This window comes from Ovis canadensis, chromosome 13 (assembly GCF_042477335.2).
Source record: "Ovis canadensis isolate MfBH-ARS-UI-01 breed Bighorn chromosome 13, ARS-UI_OviCan_v2, whole genome shotgun sequence".
Classification (NCBI taxonomy): domain Eukaryota; kingdom Metazoa; phylum Chordata; class Mammalia; order Artiodactyla; family Bovidae; genus Ovis; species Ovis canadensis.
The window spans coordinates 85,514,743-85,534,129 of NC_091257.1; the positions used below are offsets into that span (position 1 = coordinate 85,514,743).

The following is a 19,387-nucleotide window of genomic DNA, read 5'->3' on the forward strand; positions in this document are numbered from 1 at the left end:
CTGCTCACCAAGCCGCGCTTTAATGCCATGAAGCTTTTACTAAAGGCCGTTTTCAATAAAGAAATACGAAATTCATCGGCACTCAAAAGTGTTTGATGCAAAAAAAGCCATTGAGGATAGTATCCATTACATCACGTGATGCTGCCCAGTGAGAAATTTCTTTCTCAACTGGTAAAAATCTGACCTGCCTGACGAGCTGGCCCGGTGCTTTTCTAATCTCAAAGCATTTTCCCAAAGCCCTTATCAACATTACCTGACCCCGCAAACCTGCCTACCCCTAGGTCCTACGCTGCAGCTGTGTGGGCCATGGTGTCCATGTATGCACAGGTGTGTGCGTGTTTCTAAGAGTATTTGTGTCTCTGTGTGTCTTCTATGAGAATGCCAGGAGCCCTATTCTCCTTAGGAAAGGTACTATAATTTAAAAAAAGCAAACCGTGCTGGTGAAATTTAAATTTCAGAGTCAGGGAAATGACAGAGAACCTAAATCAGCTTCCTGGAGGAGCTTTCCTGCTTAAGTTCTACATAATAAAGGAGTTAACCAGGCTCACACTTCAAGGTAGCTTGCAGGTAAAGGAAAAGAGGATAGTTTTTGTTTTCTTAAAGGCTCCTGCTACCTGAGTTGTTTTTATCCCCTAAGCAGTAAGTGAATATTAGTCACTATTAATTATCATCCTTGAAAAGGAAAATTCGCTAGACTCTATCATCTGTTAAGGAGATGTGAAACTGTGTTCAATTAGGTGCTGTCTCAAATGCAAAGAGAAATAGAACAGGAAAAGGTTGGGGTCATCTTTGTCCGTGAGGGGATCCTGAGTGTGCAAACTGAAATTGTGTAGAAGAGGGGACGTGTCCTACAAATAAAAACCAGTTTCTCTGACACTAGGCTCTCCCCACTGTTATCCATGCAATCTTCCCTAGCAAGGAGAAAAGAGGCGCAAAGCTGCAGAGAACAAAGTGGGTTTTGTGGTCAGGGGAGCCTGGTGCCAAATCCTGACAGTGCTGCTCATTAGTTTGGCCTCTTGGACAAGTTACCTTGAAGTTTTCATTCCTAAAATAATAAAATTTATGGGATTAAAATATTTAATTATAACATATGCAGAGTACATCATGAGAAACGCTGGACTGGAAGAAACACAAGAGGGAATCAAGAATGCCAGGAGAAATATCAATAACCTCAGATATGCAGATGACACCACCCTTATGGCAGAAAGTGAAGAGGAACTCAAAAGCCTCTTGATGAAAGTGAAAGAGGAGAGTGAAAAAGTTGGCTTAAAGCTCAACATTCAGAAAACTAAGATCATGGCATCTAGTCCCATCACTTCATGGCAAATAGATGGGGAAACAGTGGAAACAGTGTCAGACTTCATTTTGGGGGGCTCCAAAATCATTGCAGATGGTGACTGCAGCCATGAAATTAAAAGACGCTTACTCCTTGGAAGAAAAGTTATGACCAACCTAGATACCATATTCAAAAGCAGAGACATTACTTTGCTGACTAAGGTCCGTCTAGTCAAGGCTATGGTTTTTCCTGTGGTCATGTATGGATGTGAGAGTTGGACTGTGAAGAAGGCTGAGTGCCAAAGAATTGATGCTTTTGAACTGTGGTGTTGGAGAAGACTCTTGAGTCCCTTGGACTGCAAGGAGATCCAACCAGTCCATTCTGAAGGAGATCGGCCCTGGGATTTCTTTGGAAGGAATGATGCTAAAGCTGAAACTCCAGTACTTTGGCCACCTCATGCGAAGAGTTGACTCATTGGAAAAGACTCTGATGCTGGGAGGGATTGGGGGCAGGAGGAGAAGGGGACAACAGAGGATGAGATGGCTGGATGGCATCACTGACTCGATGGACGTGAGTCTGAGTGAACTCCGGGAGTTGGTGATGGACAGGGAGGCCTGGCGTGCTGCGATTCATGGGGTCGCAAAGAGTCCTACACAACCGAGCGACTGAACTGAACTGACCTACTGTTATTTAACAATGGGAGTGACTGTGTGGTAACTTGTATGGCTCCTGTTTTGGGGAGAAGAGCTCTAATCATTTGTTCTAAGAAAACAATTATATTATATATGTATGTAATACTTAAAAATAATACATAAACCACACAAACACACACATACCTCCTTCTACGTGTCCAACAACCTGACAAACCTCTCTGCTGACAACCTCGGCTGTACCTCAAGGCTGTATATTGTCACTCTGCTTATTTAACTCATATACAGAGTACATCATGAGAAACGCTGGGCTGCATGAAGCACTAGTTGGAATCTAGATTGGTGGGAGAAATATCAATAACCTCAGATATGCAGACGACACCACCCTTATGGCAGAAAGCGAAGAACTAAAGGGCCTCTTGATGAAAGTGAAAGAGGAGTGAAAAAGTTGGCTTAAAACTCAACATTCAGAAAACTAAGATCATGGCATCTGGTCCCATCACTTCATGGGAAATAGATGGGGAAACAGTGGAAACAGTGTCAGACGTTATTTTGGGGGGCTCCAAAATCACTGCAGATGGTGACTGCAGCCATGAAATTAAAAGATGCTTATTCCTTGGAAGAAAAGTTATGACCAACCCAGACAACATATTAAAAAGCAGAGACATTACCTTGCCAACAAAGGTCCGTCTAGTCAAAGCTATGATTTTTCCAGTAGTCATGTATGGATGTGAGAGTTAAACTATAAAGAAAGCTGAGAGCTGAAGAACTGATGCTTTTGAACTGTGGTGTTGGAGAAGACACTTGAGAGTCCCTTGGACTGCAAGGAGATCCATCCAGTCCATCCTAAAGGAAATCAGTCCTGAATATTCATTGGAAGGACTCATGCTGAAGCTGAAATTCCAATAACTTGGCCATTTGATGTGAAGAACTTTGGAAAAGACCCTGAGGTTGGGAAAGATTGAGGGCAGGAGAAGAAGGGGATGACAGAGGATGAGATGGTTAGATGGCATCACCGACTCAACTGACATGAGTTTGAATAAACTCCGGGAGCTGGTGATGGACAGGGAGGCCTAGCATGCTGCAATCCATGGGATCACAGCTGTAGGACTGAGCAACTGAACTGAACTGACAACCTCGGGGACACGGAAGACACAAAGCATGGTGGTCCTGACCTTGGGCACTTCACTTCTGTTGAGGAGAGAAATATACACATGAAAATCCTGGGTTATGACTAAGAAACAGCCTGCGGCAGAGGTTAGTGTACAGGACTGGGACCAGGACATCTGAGTTTATGACCTTGCAAACAAGTCACTTCTCTGCGGGTCTCTGTTTCCTGGCCGCAATGTGGCAGGGCTGCACTAGATGTCTTTTATTCAAGGTCCAAAACTCTTGATTTGTGATGCCAGTGAGGCCCCGAGAGCTGTGGGATGGGATGCTCTGGCACCAGGTGTGGGCGTTCTGTGCAGGAACTGGGCGGGATGTGAGCTCAGAGCTGAAGAATGGGAAGGACTCTGGGATACTGAGAGGGGATACTGAGAGGGGGACCAAGGGCATAATGTTGAAGAGTGATCCGGAGGGGGAAGGAACCAAGTACCTCATTTAAGGCCTAAGGAGGACTTCCCTGGTGGTCCAGGGGTTAAGAATCCATCTGCCAGTGCAGGGGACACAGGTTCCATCCCTGGCCTGAGAAACTCCACATGCCTCCGGGTAACGAAGCCCGCGCACCACCACCACTGAGCCAGTGTGCTGCAGTCCTGCAGCTACTGAAGCCACTGCAATGAGAAGCCCCAAACCGCGACAAAGGGTGGCCCCCACTCGCCAGAACTAGAGAAAGCCCGCGCGCAGAGCAGTAAAGACCCAGCACAGTCAAAAATACACAAAAATTTAAAAAATTTCATAAAGGCCTAATGAGGTCAATCTAGCTAGAAAGGTCTGTTGTCAGAGACCAGGTGGCAAGGAGCGGTCAGACCCCAAAGGGTTTGGGAAACAGAAAAAGGAGCCTGATTCTACGCTGGAGGCAGAGGGAACAGTCAGAAGTGTCTGAGTAGGTGTAACTGTTAGAGGGAATCCCACTTCCCTGTCCCCATGTCTTCAGGCTTCCCTGTTTCCGAGGAGGGCACGATACTGGAAACATACTTTATCCCTTCTTATAATTCCTCTCACTTGCCTGACCATCTCTGATGGGGACCTACAGGACTGGAGAGACCGAGAGGAAGAATAAACCATCCCCGGCGCAGAGGCCTCCCTCTGCAGGGCCGCGCCTGCAGTGCTGGTGGATGAACTTGACCGAGGGCGTTAACAGGAAGCCCGATTCTGGCCGCAAGCGATTGAAAGTGTTTCAAGTCGGCCCATCAGTGGTAGAGCTGCTAACTCCATCTCCGTCTCTGTGGACGGGTTCCCAGCTGATCTGGAATGGAGAGACGGAAGAGGGGGCTTGACTGACCACCACCGCCAGCTACAAACATAAAAAATGAGGTAACAGTGGGGCTTCAGAAAGATGAGCCAGGCGGCAGCTGGCAAGACGGACTGAAGGAAGACCGGAAGCCCTTACATCAGCTGTGAAGCTCTTCCAACAATCCGAACGTCCCCTGAATCATCTGTAACTGAGGAGTGCGATCCAGGGGCTTATCAATAAAGACTCAAATCAAAACACGTACTTAAGCCAATCTGCCAGAGAGCAAATCAAAGAACACAAAACATATGACTTAATTATCAACATTTTTAAAAAATCAATTAATGTCCTTTCAGAACTAGAGCTGCCTCTGCTGACTAGTGGCGCCGTGAGTTAAAGGAGCCGAAGCAGCTTTATAAATATAAAAAAGACAGAAAGGCTTAACAGTCCCGAACCGGACCTGGGCTACCTGGAAGAATTCCGTGATATCCACTGGTCCATCTTCCACTGCTTCCACACCAAGGGAGGTGGAAAGCCACGTGGATCTTGTGTTCATTTCTAAAGGGATAACCAGCCCAACTTGTTAGCATTTTCTCAGAGGTTTTGTCTCCTGGATTCCTAAACCTCAAGAGCATCTGCTGTCTTCTCAGTTAGCAGACTCACTAGCACTTATCCAGCTCATGCATATTTTATATAGCCTCATTAGATAAAAATCAATTCCCTTAACATTGCTATGCATACATCTGACACCCAACCTTGCTTTGTCTTCCCTGATGGCTCAGTGGTAAACAATCTTCCTGCAGTGTAGGAGATGCAGGTTTGATCCCTGGGTTGGGAAGATTCCCCGGAGGAGGAAATGGCAACCCCCTCCAGTATTCTGGCCTGGGAAATCCCATGGACAGAAGAGCCTGGTGGACTTATGGTTCAAAGAGTCCCAAAGAGTCAGACACAACTTAGCACAAAACTTGATTTGTGAAATGCCTCCCCACTCATTGCCCCAAATGGAATCTATGACAATGTCTATCTATATACTTGTCGCCTTGTCTCACAAAGGGTAAACATGAATTCCTTTAAGAAGAAGTTGAAAAAATTACAAGCACCAGAGACCAGTGACTAAAGTGAGCCTGGATAACTCTGACTTTCTATTACCTTCTAAACACAAACCAAACTCCTTATTAGAGCTCTCAGACCCTCCCCCTGATGGCCTTAATTCTAAAACATCACCCTGGAGAATGCTGCTGCTTCAGCTAATAACCAAACTCAGTCACACCACTAGCTCATGTCTGAGTCTCCCTCCTCGCAAGCAGCTACCCTGCAGAACCATTTCAGCTTCTCCAAAATAATTTGGAAGTTAGAAACTCAACTGGGACACCCCCCATACAAGCCATTCCATCCACATCAGAGATGAGCCTGTGTGCACCAGGTTCACAGAGAAAGTGGTTCAATGGGCTTCTGAGGTGGCTCAGTGGTAAAAAAAAATCTGCCTGCCAATGCAGGAGACTCGGGTTTGATCCCGGGATTGGGAAGATTCCTTGGAGGAGGAAATGGCAACCCGTTCTAGTATTCTTGCCTGGGAAATCCCACGGACAGAGGAACCTGACGGGCCGCAGTCCACGAGGTCGCAAAGAGTCAGACACAACTGCACGCACACACACAAGTTGCTCATTAGTCAGACTCCTGATTTTACTGACTTCTCTTGACCCTCTGAGGAGGTTAGTTTATGTCTATTCGCTGTGAACTACATTCCTGGGATCCCACCCAAGCCTCTGTGATAAACAAAAGGTAAAATCCCCTGCCAGGCAGAAGAGAGTGAATATTATAAGGCAGCTTTAACTTGGATTAGACAAGTACCCATCTGGTCCCAACAGACTGTCCTTCTGAAAATGAACCGAACCATAAAATGAATTCCGAGTTGTGGTACAAGGCATTCTAAAATGCTTTCTCTCTTTAAAACTAACTTCCTCTATGCCTGACCCTGTATAGGACTGATGCCCCCATTAGCTTACATCCTGTTAGCAACTGAATCAATTTCTGCACCTTTAATGGGTGTTCCCGGTCTATACTCTGCCTCAGCACTTAGAATTTAAATTCCCCTTAAATATAGAAGAGTTTTGTATGACCTCAGAAAGTTTAAATATTTTCCACCAAGAATTTAGAAAGAGACAGAACAAAAGACATCACATTTGCATGCACGTGTCTGAGTCGTTCAATCGCGTCCGACTCTTTGTGACTCCAGGGACTGCAGCCCACCAGGCTCCTCTGTCCATGGGATTCTCCAGGCAAGCATACTGGAATGGGTTGCCATGCCCTCCTCTAGGAGATCTTCCTGACCCAGGAATCGTCATGTCTCCTGCAGTGCAGGAGGATTCTTTACCCAGTGAGCCCCCTGGGAAGCGCACTTTTGTACAGCGATGACAAATACTTAGCTCCCCAAATAAAGAGTACGTCTGGACCCTGACAGGATCTCTAGCCAGGGCCCCTGCAGTCAGCTCCAGCAGCCAGTGCGTCCCCACGCCCTCTTCTCTAGACGGGTCTCTACACGGGGCACTGTGGTCTGTCTCCTCTCGTCTCCCCGACTCACCATCTTCTGAGCACCTTGCTGACATGTCAGGCACCGCGTTGGACGCTGAATGAGAGACGCGGACCTGGGAGGCGCCAGCACTAGACAGCTCGCAGCTAGGAAGACTAGGCAGCCCTTCTCTGTCTGGAACTCTGCACACACCCCTGGCTCTCCCAGACCCCTGGCACTGGCCCTGGGTCTGTGCACACCTCACCCCTGACAGCTGCCCCTCTGCTGTCTACACGGCTGCTGCTCCCCGAATCACTGCCCACCCCATACACACCTGTGACGTCCCTTCCCTGACACCCTGCGTGTGCTCACAGACTTTAATTCTTCTTAATCCAAAGGTAATGGCAAGAAATGGCAGGCACGGTATTAATTAAGGCTATCTTTCTCTCCTCAGGAGGTGAGGAGGTGGGTTTACTTTGGCCCAGAGTGGGGAAGCCGTCCAGGGGCTAGAGCCTGGCCACGGCCAGCTGGGCCGTGGACGCAGAGCCCAGGGCTGGGGCGGGAAGAGGGGGACGCACCTGGCCTTCCTGGCCTTCGTCCTGGCTGCAGCGTCGGGGCCGCCCCTCTTCTCTTTGGCCTCCCTGGGGCCCGAGGCCTCGCGGGGCTTCCGCGCCTTCTTGGTGCCGTCTTTCTGCTTGGGCTCCCTGGGCTCCTTGGCCTTCCTGGGCTCCTTGGCCTTCCTGGGCTCCTTCAGCTCTCTGGGCTCGCGCTTCCTCTTTGGCTTAGGCTCCCTGTCCTTGCTTCCCTTTGCTGCCCCTTCGTGCTCCCCTGGATCCTTTTTCTTGCGTTTCTTCTTCACGCCTGTGCCTCCTCCACCACTGTCCTCCATACCATTATGGGACGCCGTTTTCCTGGGGAAAAGGGGCCCGGCCTCCTCTTCAACGTTGTACAGCTCCTTCGGTGCTGGACAGTGACTGGCAACATCTTCGATCTTCTCCTCCTGGTCAGTGCTGTGGTCAAATGGGGAGGGGGATGTGTAGTCAAAATTGACAGAGGCATCAGACATTGGGGAGTGATTCGGAACTTTTAGACTTGACAACTGCAAGAGAGAGAGAGAGACAAGCATGTTATTCTTCCGCTGCAAGCTTCACACAAACGGTGATGTCAACTGTGAATGTATGGATCTGTTCGGCATCTCCTGAGTGCCTAAAACGTGGTAGTTCCTCCTCTGCTCGGCCACAGTTGTAGAGCGGCAAACACGACGCTTTATTGAAAATATTTGCCTCTGCTGTGTGGAGCAAGGTCCTGGTGGACCAAGTTGTTGTTAGCATATTATGTAGGAAATGTTTGCAAAGATCTAAAGGCTTTCCATGTTTTGCAGAAATCTGAAACACCTGTTTCAGCTCCAAGTCTAGAACCGGCAACAATGGTCTCCCACATAATACCTGTAGATGCCATTGTGCTTATTCGCTCAGTCGTGTCTGACTCTTTGTGACCCCAAGGACTGAAACCCGCCAGGCTCCTCTGTCCATGGGGATTCTCCAGGCCAGAATACTGGACTGGGTTGCCATGCCCTCCTCCAGGGGATCTTCCCAACCCAGGGATGGGACCCAGGTTCCCCGCGTTGCAGGTGGATTCTTTACCGTCTGAGCCACCAGGGAAGCTGCAGAAGCCACTAGCAGACACAAATCCTGGGCACGCTGCTCCAACCTAGAGTGGCATTTACCATGCTGATAGACAAAGTTACTGGCCAAGTGTGCTCCTGGATAAAGCTGATGTCAGCAGGGTGATAAGGATATAGGGTCAAGCTCAATGTGTGAGCTTTATTTCCCCCAGTCTTCGCTCTCACATATTGTCAAGCAGCATCAACATTCAGCTGGTTTGATTTTCGAACAAGAACATCTGGTCACTCAAAACTGCACCTTTTCTGTATGATGGTCTAACCTTGTCACCAGACTCAGCACCAGACAACCTTTGAAAGTGAAAGTTGCACAGTCATGTCCGACTCTTTGTGACCCCATGGACTAAATATCCATGGAATTCTCCAGGCCAGAATACTGGAGTGAGTAACCTTTCCCTTCCCCAGACAATCTTCCCAACCCAGGGATTGAACCCAGGTCTCCAGCACTGCAGGCGGATTCTTTACCAGCTGAGCCACAAGGGAAGCCCAAGAATACTGGAGCGGGTAGGCTATCCCTTCTCCAGGGGATCTTCCAGACCCAGGAATCGAACCCAAGTCTCCCGCACTGCAGGCGGATTCTGACCCACCAGGGAAGCCCACCAAAGATAACCTTTGGCCACTTACAAAAAAGCAAGTAACTGTACAGGAGTGTGCTTTACTGTAACAGATGCCTTTAGAAAGTAAGTGTCACAGGTGCTGAAGGCAGCCCTAAAAAGGACATTTCAGAGCTGATTTGGAGCACTGCCAAATAAATGTGCAGCCTCCTAACACCACTTTTAAGGAAGCATCCCTTTAGAAGCAGAAGTTATGTCTCATATTTTCAGGTGTGGTGTCACAGCGAACATCTGTCATTTCATAACCACGCTAAGGTTGCCAGTAATCTGACAACAACATGGGTGCTAGCTTCAGGAAATAAAGAAGCAACCTACGGAGGACCTGGAAGAGACAAGCAGGCTTTCTAGGAGGATGGTTATAGTCACCATTGGATGATGGCTTAGCAGCGGCCCCATTTGTGAGTTGCCTGCTCTGTTAACATGAGGCCAGGCCTGTGCTGAAGGGCACAGACACTTGCCAGGTGGTGCGGTTTCCCTCTGGCCTTCTGGTCACCCCATCTCTGCTCAGACTTCCTGGCCCACCCTGGGAGTGACGGGGTGCAAAGCCCAGCTGCTTATTTCCCTTTCGTTCTTCCCAGCTCCCATTCTTAGCCTGATATTTCCAAACACAACACTGAGAATCCCAGGAGAAGATGATGAAAGCAAAGGAGGATTCTTCTGGATTTTTATCATAAACACAGTTCAGGGTCATAAACAAGCCTAAATCCAGAGCAAACTGGTCATTATGGCAGGACTCACTACTTGGGGGGTGAGGGTGGGGGGACAATTTAGTGTGACTACCTCACTGCTGATTCAGTACTTAAGATGGTTTAGGAAAAAGAAGAGCTAAGTAAACTTCAGAGAAATTTAAATCAATCAACCGTAAGAAAGTGATTTAGATGGTAAATCTTATGTGTTGTCCACCACAATAAAAAGACCAAAAAAAGTAGGGAGGGAGGAAGAAAGAGAAGAAAACGGAGAAAGAGAAAGAAACTCAACAGTACGGTAACGGACCCAGTTAAGACTGGGATCCTATGAGCACCTTTCCATCCCTGGGATATTACTAAATTCTGTGCCCGGGACACTCGGCCCTCAGGGAGCAAGTTTTTGCTTAGTATGCACGGGTGGACACACTGAAAAAGGCAGAGACACACAGGTGCTTATTCAAAGAGGCTTTAAAAGACAACACACTGAAGACCTAATTCTAGCAAGGCAGTTCTCTGAAGCTCAAAGTGAGACCCTCTCCTCAGTTCACACCTCAGGTTAAGGTCTCTCTTTTGGGGGCTCTCCAGTAAGCTGAGCAGGTAGCTCAGGCAGGTGTGGTAGTACCTAGGTATCCAATCATTAGGCAGTAACAGTAACAGCGGCCAGAGCTACTGAACACACATCAAATGGAGATACTCAGAACTACGCAAAGCATGTTTCATGACGTCTCCTATCTTTTCCAACAACCCTGCAGGCTTATTAGCACAATGATGCCTGTTTTGTGTAAGGGGAAAGGGAAGATTACTAACTGATGCTAAGTGATGTGCCCAAGGCCATACAGCTAATGATCAAAGGAACCTGGATCGGAACTCTCTGGCCAAAAGCTAATGTTGGTTTCGTTGAGCATTTGATGACACCCCAGGGAAGCAGACCACCAGACAAGCATTAACTACGCTTGGTCAGAAACCCTGAATGTGATGGTGTACTCAATCGCTTTGGGAGAAGATCAGGTTCTTTGTAAAACTAAACACATACTTACCTGATGTCCTAGCAATCTCATTCCCAGGAATCCCAGAGAGTTGTCTAGTCCACCTCTCATTTTACAGATAAAATAATCTGTCTTGAGATTTAGAGTTGTTGTTTAGTTGCTAAGTCTGTGTCCAACTCTTTTGTGACCCCATGGACTATAGCCCTCCAGACTCCTTTGTCCATGGGATTTCGCAGGCAAGAATACTGGAGTGGGTTACCATTTCCTCCTCCAGGAGTTCTTCCTAACCCAGGAACTGAACTCGTGTCTCCTGCCCTGGCAGGCGAATTCTTACTAATTCTTTACTGCTGAGCTACCAGAGGAGTCAAGAGGTTTAGAGAGAAAAGGCAGTTTGTCAAGATATATTCCTAGGAAGTGGCACAGCTGGGACATCCTGGAGGGAGAATGGAAACCCAAGACATGAGCACAATCAACCAGTGTTTAAAAGGCGGAAGTATCCCAAAAGGCAGGTATTAGTAAGCAAAAATATAAAATTTTAATCTTGCAAGTCAATAATTCCTCAGAAATTTTTTTTTTTTAAATTTTCAAGAGACCTTGTTGGGAGCCTGGAAAAGTATCTGCTGAGGATTAAAAATATAAGACAAAAAATATTTCTTCCATGTATCTCAAGGTCAGCTGGGGGGTGGGGAGGGGAGGGAGGCAAAAGAGTATAAATGAAGTCTCTGTTTCAGCTTCCACCAAGAAGAGCACTAAATTACCCCTTTTGAAAATGGCCTTAAAAGGGACAGACGGCAGATGACCGACCACAGGAACAGTATCATTTTATATTACACTGACAGCTTAACCAGAATCACGCATCTAGGGACGTCAGGATGAAGCCAAGAGAGATGGATAAAACACACATCAATGTTAACTTTTAAACCACACTGATAGTAATAAAACATATTTCTTGGGCTCAAAATTAACAATCTACAATATTCCTGGAAAAGACACTTAAAAGATCTGAATCTAGATAAATAGGTTCCCAGACAGACATCCAAGGACAAATCTCGGGTGTTCCCCTGAAGAATCACGCAAGTCCTTGAAAGTCAAAACGGACTCTAAGAAAATCATCCATGCTACAAAATGTAGAGACCCTGAAAAAACTGTGCTAAGTGAAAGAAGTCAGACACCTTGAAGACCATGTATTGTCTAATTTTACTTATATCAAACGCCCAACATAGGCAAATCCATAGAGACATAAAGGAAGGTATATGGAGTTGCCAGGAGTTGAGGAAAGAAAAAAGTAGTGTCTGCAACAGGCATAAGGTTCTTTAGGGGGTGATGAAAATCTTCTAGAATCAGATAGTGGTGATCTTTACACAATCCTGTGAACAAACCAAAACCACCGAATTGCATGTTTTAAATATGTGATTTATAGAATGTGAATTATATCTCACTTAAAAAAAATTCAACATAAGAATATACTGACAAGGGTCCTCTCTCTTACGTTGCTAACAGGAGTATCGGTTTTTTTTTTTTTTTTTGGCTGCAACACACAGCATGTGGGATCAGTTTCCTGACCAGGGATTGAACCCATGCTCCCTACAGTGGAAGCATGGAGTCTTAACCACTGGATCACCAAGGAAGTCCCCAGTGCTAACTAGCGAAAGCCTTTTTGCAGGGGAGAGTAGCAAAAATACTAAAATTTTAATCATGGATATGCTTTTAAGTGAGCAATTTCTCTTTGAGAACATAAACTAAGGGAAACTCCATTTAGAAACTCCAAGTTTATATGTAAGAACATCTGATACAGAATTATTTTTTAATAGAATAAAAATAAATATCCTATTTAAAAGTAAACACACAGAATTCCCTGGTAGTCCAGTGGTTAGGAACTCAGTGCTTTCACTGCCAGACTGCTTGGGTTCAGTCCCTGGTAGGGGAATCCAGATCTCACAAACCACACAGCATGGCCAAATAAATAAATAGAACATAAATATCTTATTTGTCAATCTTTAGGAAAATGCTTAAATTAATAGCACATCCACATGGAATAACACTACACAGCCATTATTACACAAAGTTTTACCTGACATTTAACAATTTAAAGTTTTAAAGTTTAAAAAGTTTTAGCTGACATCATGTGGGAAAATAAAAACATATATATATATATAAAATCTAATTTTTTTTAATGCGACATCACCACTAGCTTTTTAAAATAAATTTTAGGATACATACCATCATTATGTCTGGGAGATAAGACTGTGGGCAAGTTTCACTTCTTTTTCCTAAAACTTTCTCAAAGTTATTACCTACTTGTCTTTAATTGTTTCCCATAATTAGAAGCTTTATAGGACAGTGACTTTGTGGTGTTCCCCAACATTTTTGTGGCTTATAGTAAAATTCAGTCATGTGGTTATTGGGTGAAACGAATATTTTCAATTTGAGAAAAATAAGAAAGTCTACAAAATTGTACACGAAAGCAAAAATGACAACACCCGTGAACAGAAGAAAGAAGAAAACAAACAAAATGTTAACAGTCATTTGAGGCTGTGTAAGTTGTTTTTCTTTTTTAATACACAGACTTCTAGATTTTCAATAATGAGAATAATACTTTCATGATATTTGTCACAGATAAACTCTTCACATGGACGTTTAGCAGAAAAATTTTAAAGACTTGAATGATAAACAGGAAAATCTGTTTGCCAGACAATTCATGCTCCTCCAAGTCATCAGGCTTCAGGAATCGAAGGGAGACTACGAGAGGTGCCAGCTCATGATGACATGTGAATGCGCGCAGGGCACGGTGCGCTCGTCACTGGGGCCGGGCAGGCCCCCGCACACCCTTCACCCACAAGCGCGTCCTCCGGCTTCCACCCGCGGCGAGCGGCCCCATGGGGCCCTGTTGCCAGTCTGCTTCAGGGCCTCCCACATTCCCCAGGGAGAAGACGGTGTTCTGTGTGGTGGTGTTTAGTCGACTCTTTTGCAACCCCATGGACTGCAGTGTACCAGGCTCCTCCGTCCACGGGATTTTCCGGGCAAGAATACTGGAGTGGGGTGCCATTTCCTTCTCCAGGAGATCTCCCCCACCCAGGGATCGAACCCGCGTCTCCTGCATTGGCAGGCAGGGTTCTTCGCCACTGAGCCACCAAGGAAGCTGGTGCTCTACATGCAGACTAACTTAACCTAAAGAAATCAGTTAGATATAAAATTAAGCAGAAAAGCTTAGCTAAGTTTGAGACCTGTCTTTTTTTTCTTTAAGTCCAAATAACAAAAATTAAAATACAAAATAAGAAGCAATCGCTCCTATTAACAAGTTGGGTCTGTGGACATTTCAGGTGGCAAACCTACTTCCCAATTAAAATTAGAATTGGCTTATATTTTTGCCTTCTCTTTCATCTGAAAGAGTATTTCTCATAGTTACCTGACTGTGGAATACAGTGAAGACGGAAAACCCCACATATCCTTGCCTTTTTATGCTGCAGTTGCACCGGGACACTCATCATTCAGCACAAAGATTTGTGCTGAGATGGCAAGACTCATCTGAGGAGGGAGAGTGTCAGTGTGTGTGTGTCCCCGCTCTGTGCTGAGTTTTTTTCCTGCATTCAGCATATTCATCTGAGGAGAGAGAGTATCAGAGAATCAGAGTGAGTGAGCGAGCGGGTGTGTGCGTGTGTGTGTCCCCTCTGTGTTCCTTGAGTTTTACCCCTGTATTCAGCATATTCAATGCCTTCTGCACCTAAGAGTCCTGTGCTCTGGGCGGTAAAGCAGCCATTTCAATCCTGTGTCTCTTCTCCCACAGTCACAGCTGGTTAGCACCAGGGGAAGAGTTCCGTTTCAGGGATCTAAGGTGGAAACCTTAGGTATGTAAGATGCAGGTGTCCAGGAGGCTCTTGGATATACTTTCCAAGGGAAATGTCCAGAAGAGTACATTGGACTGCCCAGGAAGAATGGGTAAAGAGACAAGAGGGAACAGGGCCTAACCTGAGGAACACTCATGCTTACGGTTCCCAGAGGGGGAAGAACCTATACACTGTGTGGGAAGGAGCATCATCAGGCCGGGGATACAGCGGGAAAAGGGCAAGAAAGTGCGGCTTCACAGACACCTGAAGATGAGCACATTTTAGGACAGAACGCTCACAGGTGTCAAATGCTGCTGAGGAGCAGGTAAGCTAAGAACTGAAGAGTGACCAACACATCTGGTGGTGTCATTTCTACAAAACACATACACCCCAAAACCCTTGAACCTGGTCATTCCTGGTGCCCATCTCTATTTCCACATTAAAACAGGGTACAGGGTGGTGTTGGGTTTTTATCTTACAATGTTCCAGGAATCTTAGAAAGTCAACATCTCTAAATATATCTTTAGGCGAACTCAACCTAAACCTTGTCAATTCCAGGCAGCAGTAACAAAAATGGGGCAGGGGAGCAGGCAGATTATCAAATTTAGATGCCAACAAGAAAAGAGCAAGAGAGAGGGAAACCATTTGATAAGTGCCTGTTTGTTAACAAGTGTTGTTTCTGGAAACTACGAGTTTTATTTTCAAACAACTATGGCCCTAATGGAGAAACCAAAAGTTCAAAGTGATTCAATTCTCTAAATCTGTCCAAGTGGAATGATGTTTGCTTCATCCGAGGCTAGGGGAGGCCTCTTCTAGAATGTTTTTGTGGCATCTTCTAAACTAAGTAGGTCAACAAATACAGAAAAATAAGACTAATTTCCTTCCTCTTCCTCCCTGTTCCACCCGGAATTTCACTGTGGGCTTAGGCTACCAGGGCCTCTGAGCCCAGAACTTCAGCAAACCCTGGCCAACCGCACTGCCACATACCAAGGCCCAGAAAGACCAGGGCCTAGAGTCAGGAACACTGCATGTGTGGACAGGGAACGGTGCTTTTCATACACCCTAGTCACAGCTACTCTGAGTATTCAGCACTGTTTTGATACCTGAAGGACAAAATAGATGCCAGCAATGATCATAATAATACCTGATTTTACTAAGGACTGAGTATTCTTAAACAGATTATGTCTCTAAACAGCTCGAAGAGGAAGTATATTATGGTTCCAACTACAACTTCATCTTCTAGAGAAGCTCAGAGAGGTGAATAACTTGCCCAAAGTCACACAGCTCGTGAGCAGTAGACTTGCCATTTGAGATCAGATTTGATGCCTGGTTTTAAGAGCCACTGCTCTTGACTCCTTCACGATGCTGCCTCACGTGCTGGATACACCAGACTTAGAATCAGAATTAGCAAGACTCTCTAAGCACCTCTACTTTATCCCCATCATCCACTGCCCAGCACCACTGTATCTCCCTAACCTTTCCCCAGAAAACTGTTAACTCTTTCCTCTTCTATCCATCTCTTTACAAATCCATTTGTTTTCCAGAACAGAATGGGAGATTACATGAAGAATCAATCAATCTAGCAGAACGTTGAAGATTAAATAAGGGACCTCAGACTTTCCAAAACTACCCAGAAGGACCCCAAGATAAGGGTTAAAGAAAATCTATTACGCACTTGGCAGCTACCAGAAGACTTACAACCTCCATCCTAAGGATGTATCTTGTTGGCACCGGGTACTGTATTTCCTTTTCCCTCCGCAAATGAGAACTTTTGATCTTTGGTCACTAAGTGTTATACAGTTTCTCCAAACTTGCAAAATTTCTCCAAAACTGTATCAGTGGTAAAAGGATGAGCTAGCTCATTAAGAAACCAGACAGTGAGTTAATGAGAAGACTATAAACCGTATCAACAGTGGAAAGAAGTTCACTGCTGTTATTTCTGCTTCTTTTCATAATGCTCAGAATACCAGCTTTGGGCTAGTTTTCCTGAGAGTGAATCCCAGTTAAATAGAGGAAGGCAATTCTCTGCAGCTATATTGACACTCGTCACCACTTTGACGTTGGCCCGAGGCCTCATTACCAGAGCTCCCCAGACTCCTCTGGCCAGGAAGGGAGATGAGGAAATGCTATTCGCTGTTGAAACATGGTAGTCTTTCTTCCAGGGTTTCCTACATGTAAATAGATTCAGCGTCGCTTTATTTAAAACTGAATTTAAAACTCAGCAACTTATTTCTGTTTTTAAAAAGTTCCCTTGTGTCTGTCTCAGCTAGTGACATACTGAGCGTTATCAGTAACATGAGCTGAAAGAACCACTATGTAATATATAATTATATATTTTAATTAAAAATTGTATCTGCTTAAAAATTGTATCTACTTTTTATTCTGGTACCAACAGATAAATACCATACACGGTAAACCCTAGGATTCTAGTGAGGATGGACCTCGGAGGCCGTCTAGCCCAGGCTCCCATCTCCTGGCCTCTGACACCCAAGCAAACGGCTCTCCAGCCTCTCCAGGGGCAGAGAGCTTACTGCCCACAAGGCACAGGACACAGCTGAGCAGCTCAACTTCTCAGGACAGTCTTCTTCAGCTGGAGCTATACCCTGCCCACCTGTAACTCTCCACATGTGTCCATACTCATCCTCAGATGAGATAGATAGATACAGTTAACCTCTTCTCCACAAGATCCTTCTAAATCTTCCCTTCTTCAGGCTCCATCATCTTAGTCTCACCTATCATACCTCACACAGTCAGTGTTCCCGTACAGTCAGTCACTTTGCTCTGACCTCTCAAGTATATGTTTCAGAGCACAAAATGAATTAGGGCAGTAACAAAAATGAAAATATGCTAAGGTATGTCCAAAGATCAGTTTGCAAGCCTGTGGATTGCTTTGGTGGGAAGGTTTTTTTTTATTTTCATGCTTGGCAGCATCTTGCAGTTCAGGCATCTGTATGACCTATCACCAGTACCTGGAAGAGAAGCAGCAGCAACTGCTCCACTTAATTAACTTGCTTCTCCACCCTACCTAACTCTTAAGTAAGAACCCTGCACTATCCATCAACACTGACTATAAGGTCTAAATGAAAACCCATCTCACTGAGGCTACATAATAGCCAGCTGACATATCAAAGGTCTTAATGTGACTGTGAAAATTCATGTTGGAATAATTTTGATAAAGAACATTTTTTTGTTTGTTTTGGCCACTTGTTGTGAAGAACTGACTCAATGGAAAAGACCCTGATGCTGGGAAAGATTGATGGCAGGAGGAGAAGGGGACGACAGAGGATGAGATAGTTGGATGGCATCACTGACTTGACGGACATAAAACTGAGCAAGCTCCGGGAGCTGGTGATGGACAAGGAAACTTGGCGTGCTGCAGTCCACAGGGTCGCAAAGACTGAGCGACTGAACTGAACTGTTTTTTACTGACATGAAAGCTTACTTTAAAGAGTGTTTAAAAATTTTAAATATGCAGACTGTTTTAAGAATTATAAATCTGCCCATATATCATAAATGACAATAGTTTGAGGGTTTGGGATTCTCTTCAAGTAATGTGTTCTTCTGAACAGCAGCATAATATTCTACTGGCACTGGCTATGATGTAAACACAGACCTGCCTCAGAGACACTGCAGGATCAGTTCCAGACCACCACATAGAACAAGTATCATAGTGAAGTGCATCACACAGTTTTTGGCTTCCTAGTGCATAGAAAAGTTACGTTAACTCTATACTGGACCCCAAAAATGAAATTAAAAGACGCTTACTCCTTGGAAGAAAAGTTATGACCAACCTAGATAGCAATATTCAAAAGCAGAGACATTACTTTGCCAACAAAGGGCTGTCCAGTCAAGGCTATGGTTTTTCCAGTGGTCATGTATGGATGTGAGAGCTGGACTGTGAAGAAGGCTAAGCACCAAAGAATTGATGCTTTTGAACTGTGGTGTTGGAGAAGACTCTTGAGAGTCCCTTGGACTGCAAGGTGATCCAACCAGTCCATTCTAAAGATCAGTCCTGGGTATTCTTTGGAAGAAATGATGGTAAGTTGAAACTCCAGTACTTCGGCCACCTCATGTGACGAGCTGACTCATTGGAAAAGACCCTGATGCTGGGAGGGATTGGGGGCAGGAGGAAAAGGGGACAACAGAGGATGAGATGGCTGGATGGCATCACCGACTCGATGGACGTGAGTTTGAGAGAACTCCGGGAGTTGGTGATGGACAGGGAGGCCTGACGTGCTGCGATTCACGAGGTCACAAAAAGTCAGACATGACTGAGTGACTGAACTGAACTGAACTGAACAGTATATTGAAGTCTATTAAAATAATATGCAATAGCATTATTTCTAAAAAAGAACAATCTACATACCTTAATTTAAAAACACTTTATTGCTAAAAAAAATGCTAACCATCATCTGAGCCTTCAGCAAATTCTATTCCTTTTGCTGATAAAGGGTCTTGCCTTGATGATGATGGCTACTGACTGATCAGGGTGCTGGCTGCTGAAGGCTGGGGTGGCTGTGGCAATTTATTAATATAAGACGACAATGAGGCTTACCACATCGATGGAGTCTTCCTTTCAGAGTTTTCTGTAGCATGCAGTGCTGTCTGACAGTGTTTTACCCACAGTACAACTTTTAAAATTGGAATCGAGCCTCTCAAGCCCTGCTGCTGTTTTATCAACTAAGTGTGCAATATTCTAAATCCTTTGTTGCCATTTCAAACCTTCTTCACCAGGAGCAGTTTCCATCTCAAATCACTTTCTTTGC

General features: G+C 45.3%; 1 protein-coding gene across 6 annotated transcripts in view; it reads right to left on the reverse strand.

Moving 5' to 3' along the window:
• CHD6 (chromodomain helicase DNA binding protein 6) overlaps positions 1 to 19,387 on the reverse strand; it is a 204,771-nt gene that overhangs the window by 127,238 nt on the left and 58,146 nt on the right. For all 6 annotated transcript variants that reach the window (XM_069548576.1, XM_069548579.1, XM_069548575.1 and 3 more), the window contains one exon: positions 7,409 to 7,929. In XM_069548576.1, coding sequence (XP_069404677.1) covers positions 7,409 to 7,929 — 521 coding nt within the window. The remainder of the gene's footprint in view (positions 1 to 7,408; positions 7,930 to 19,387) is intronic.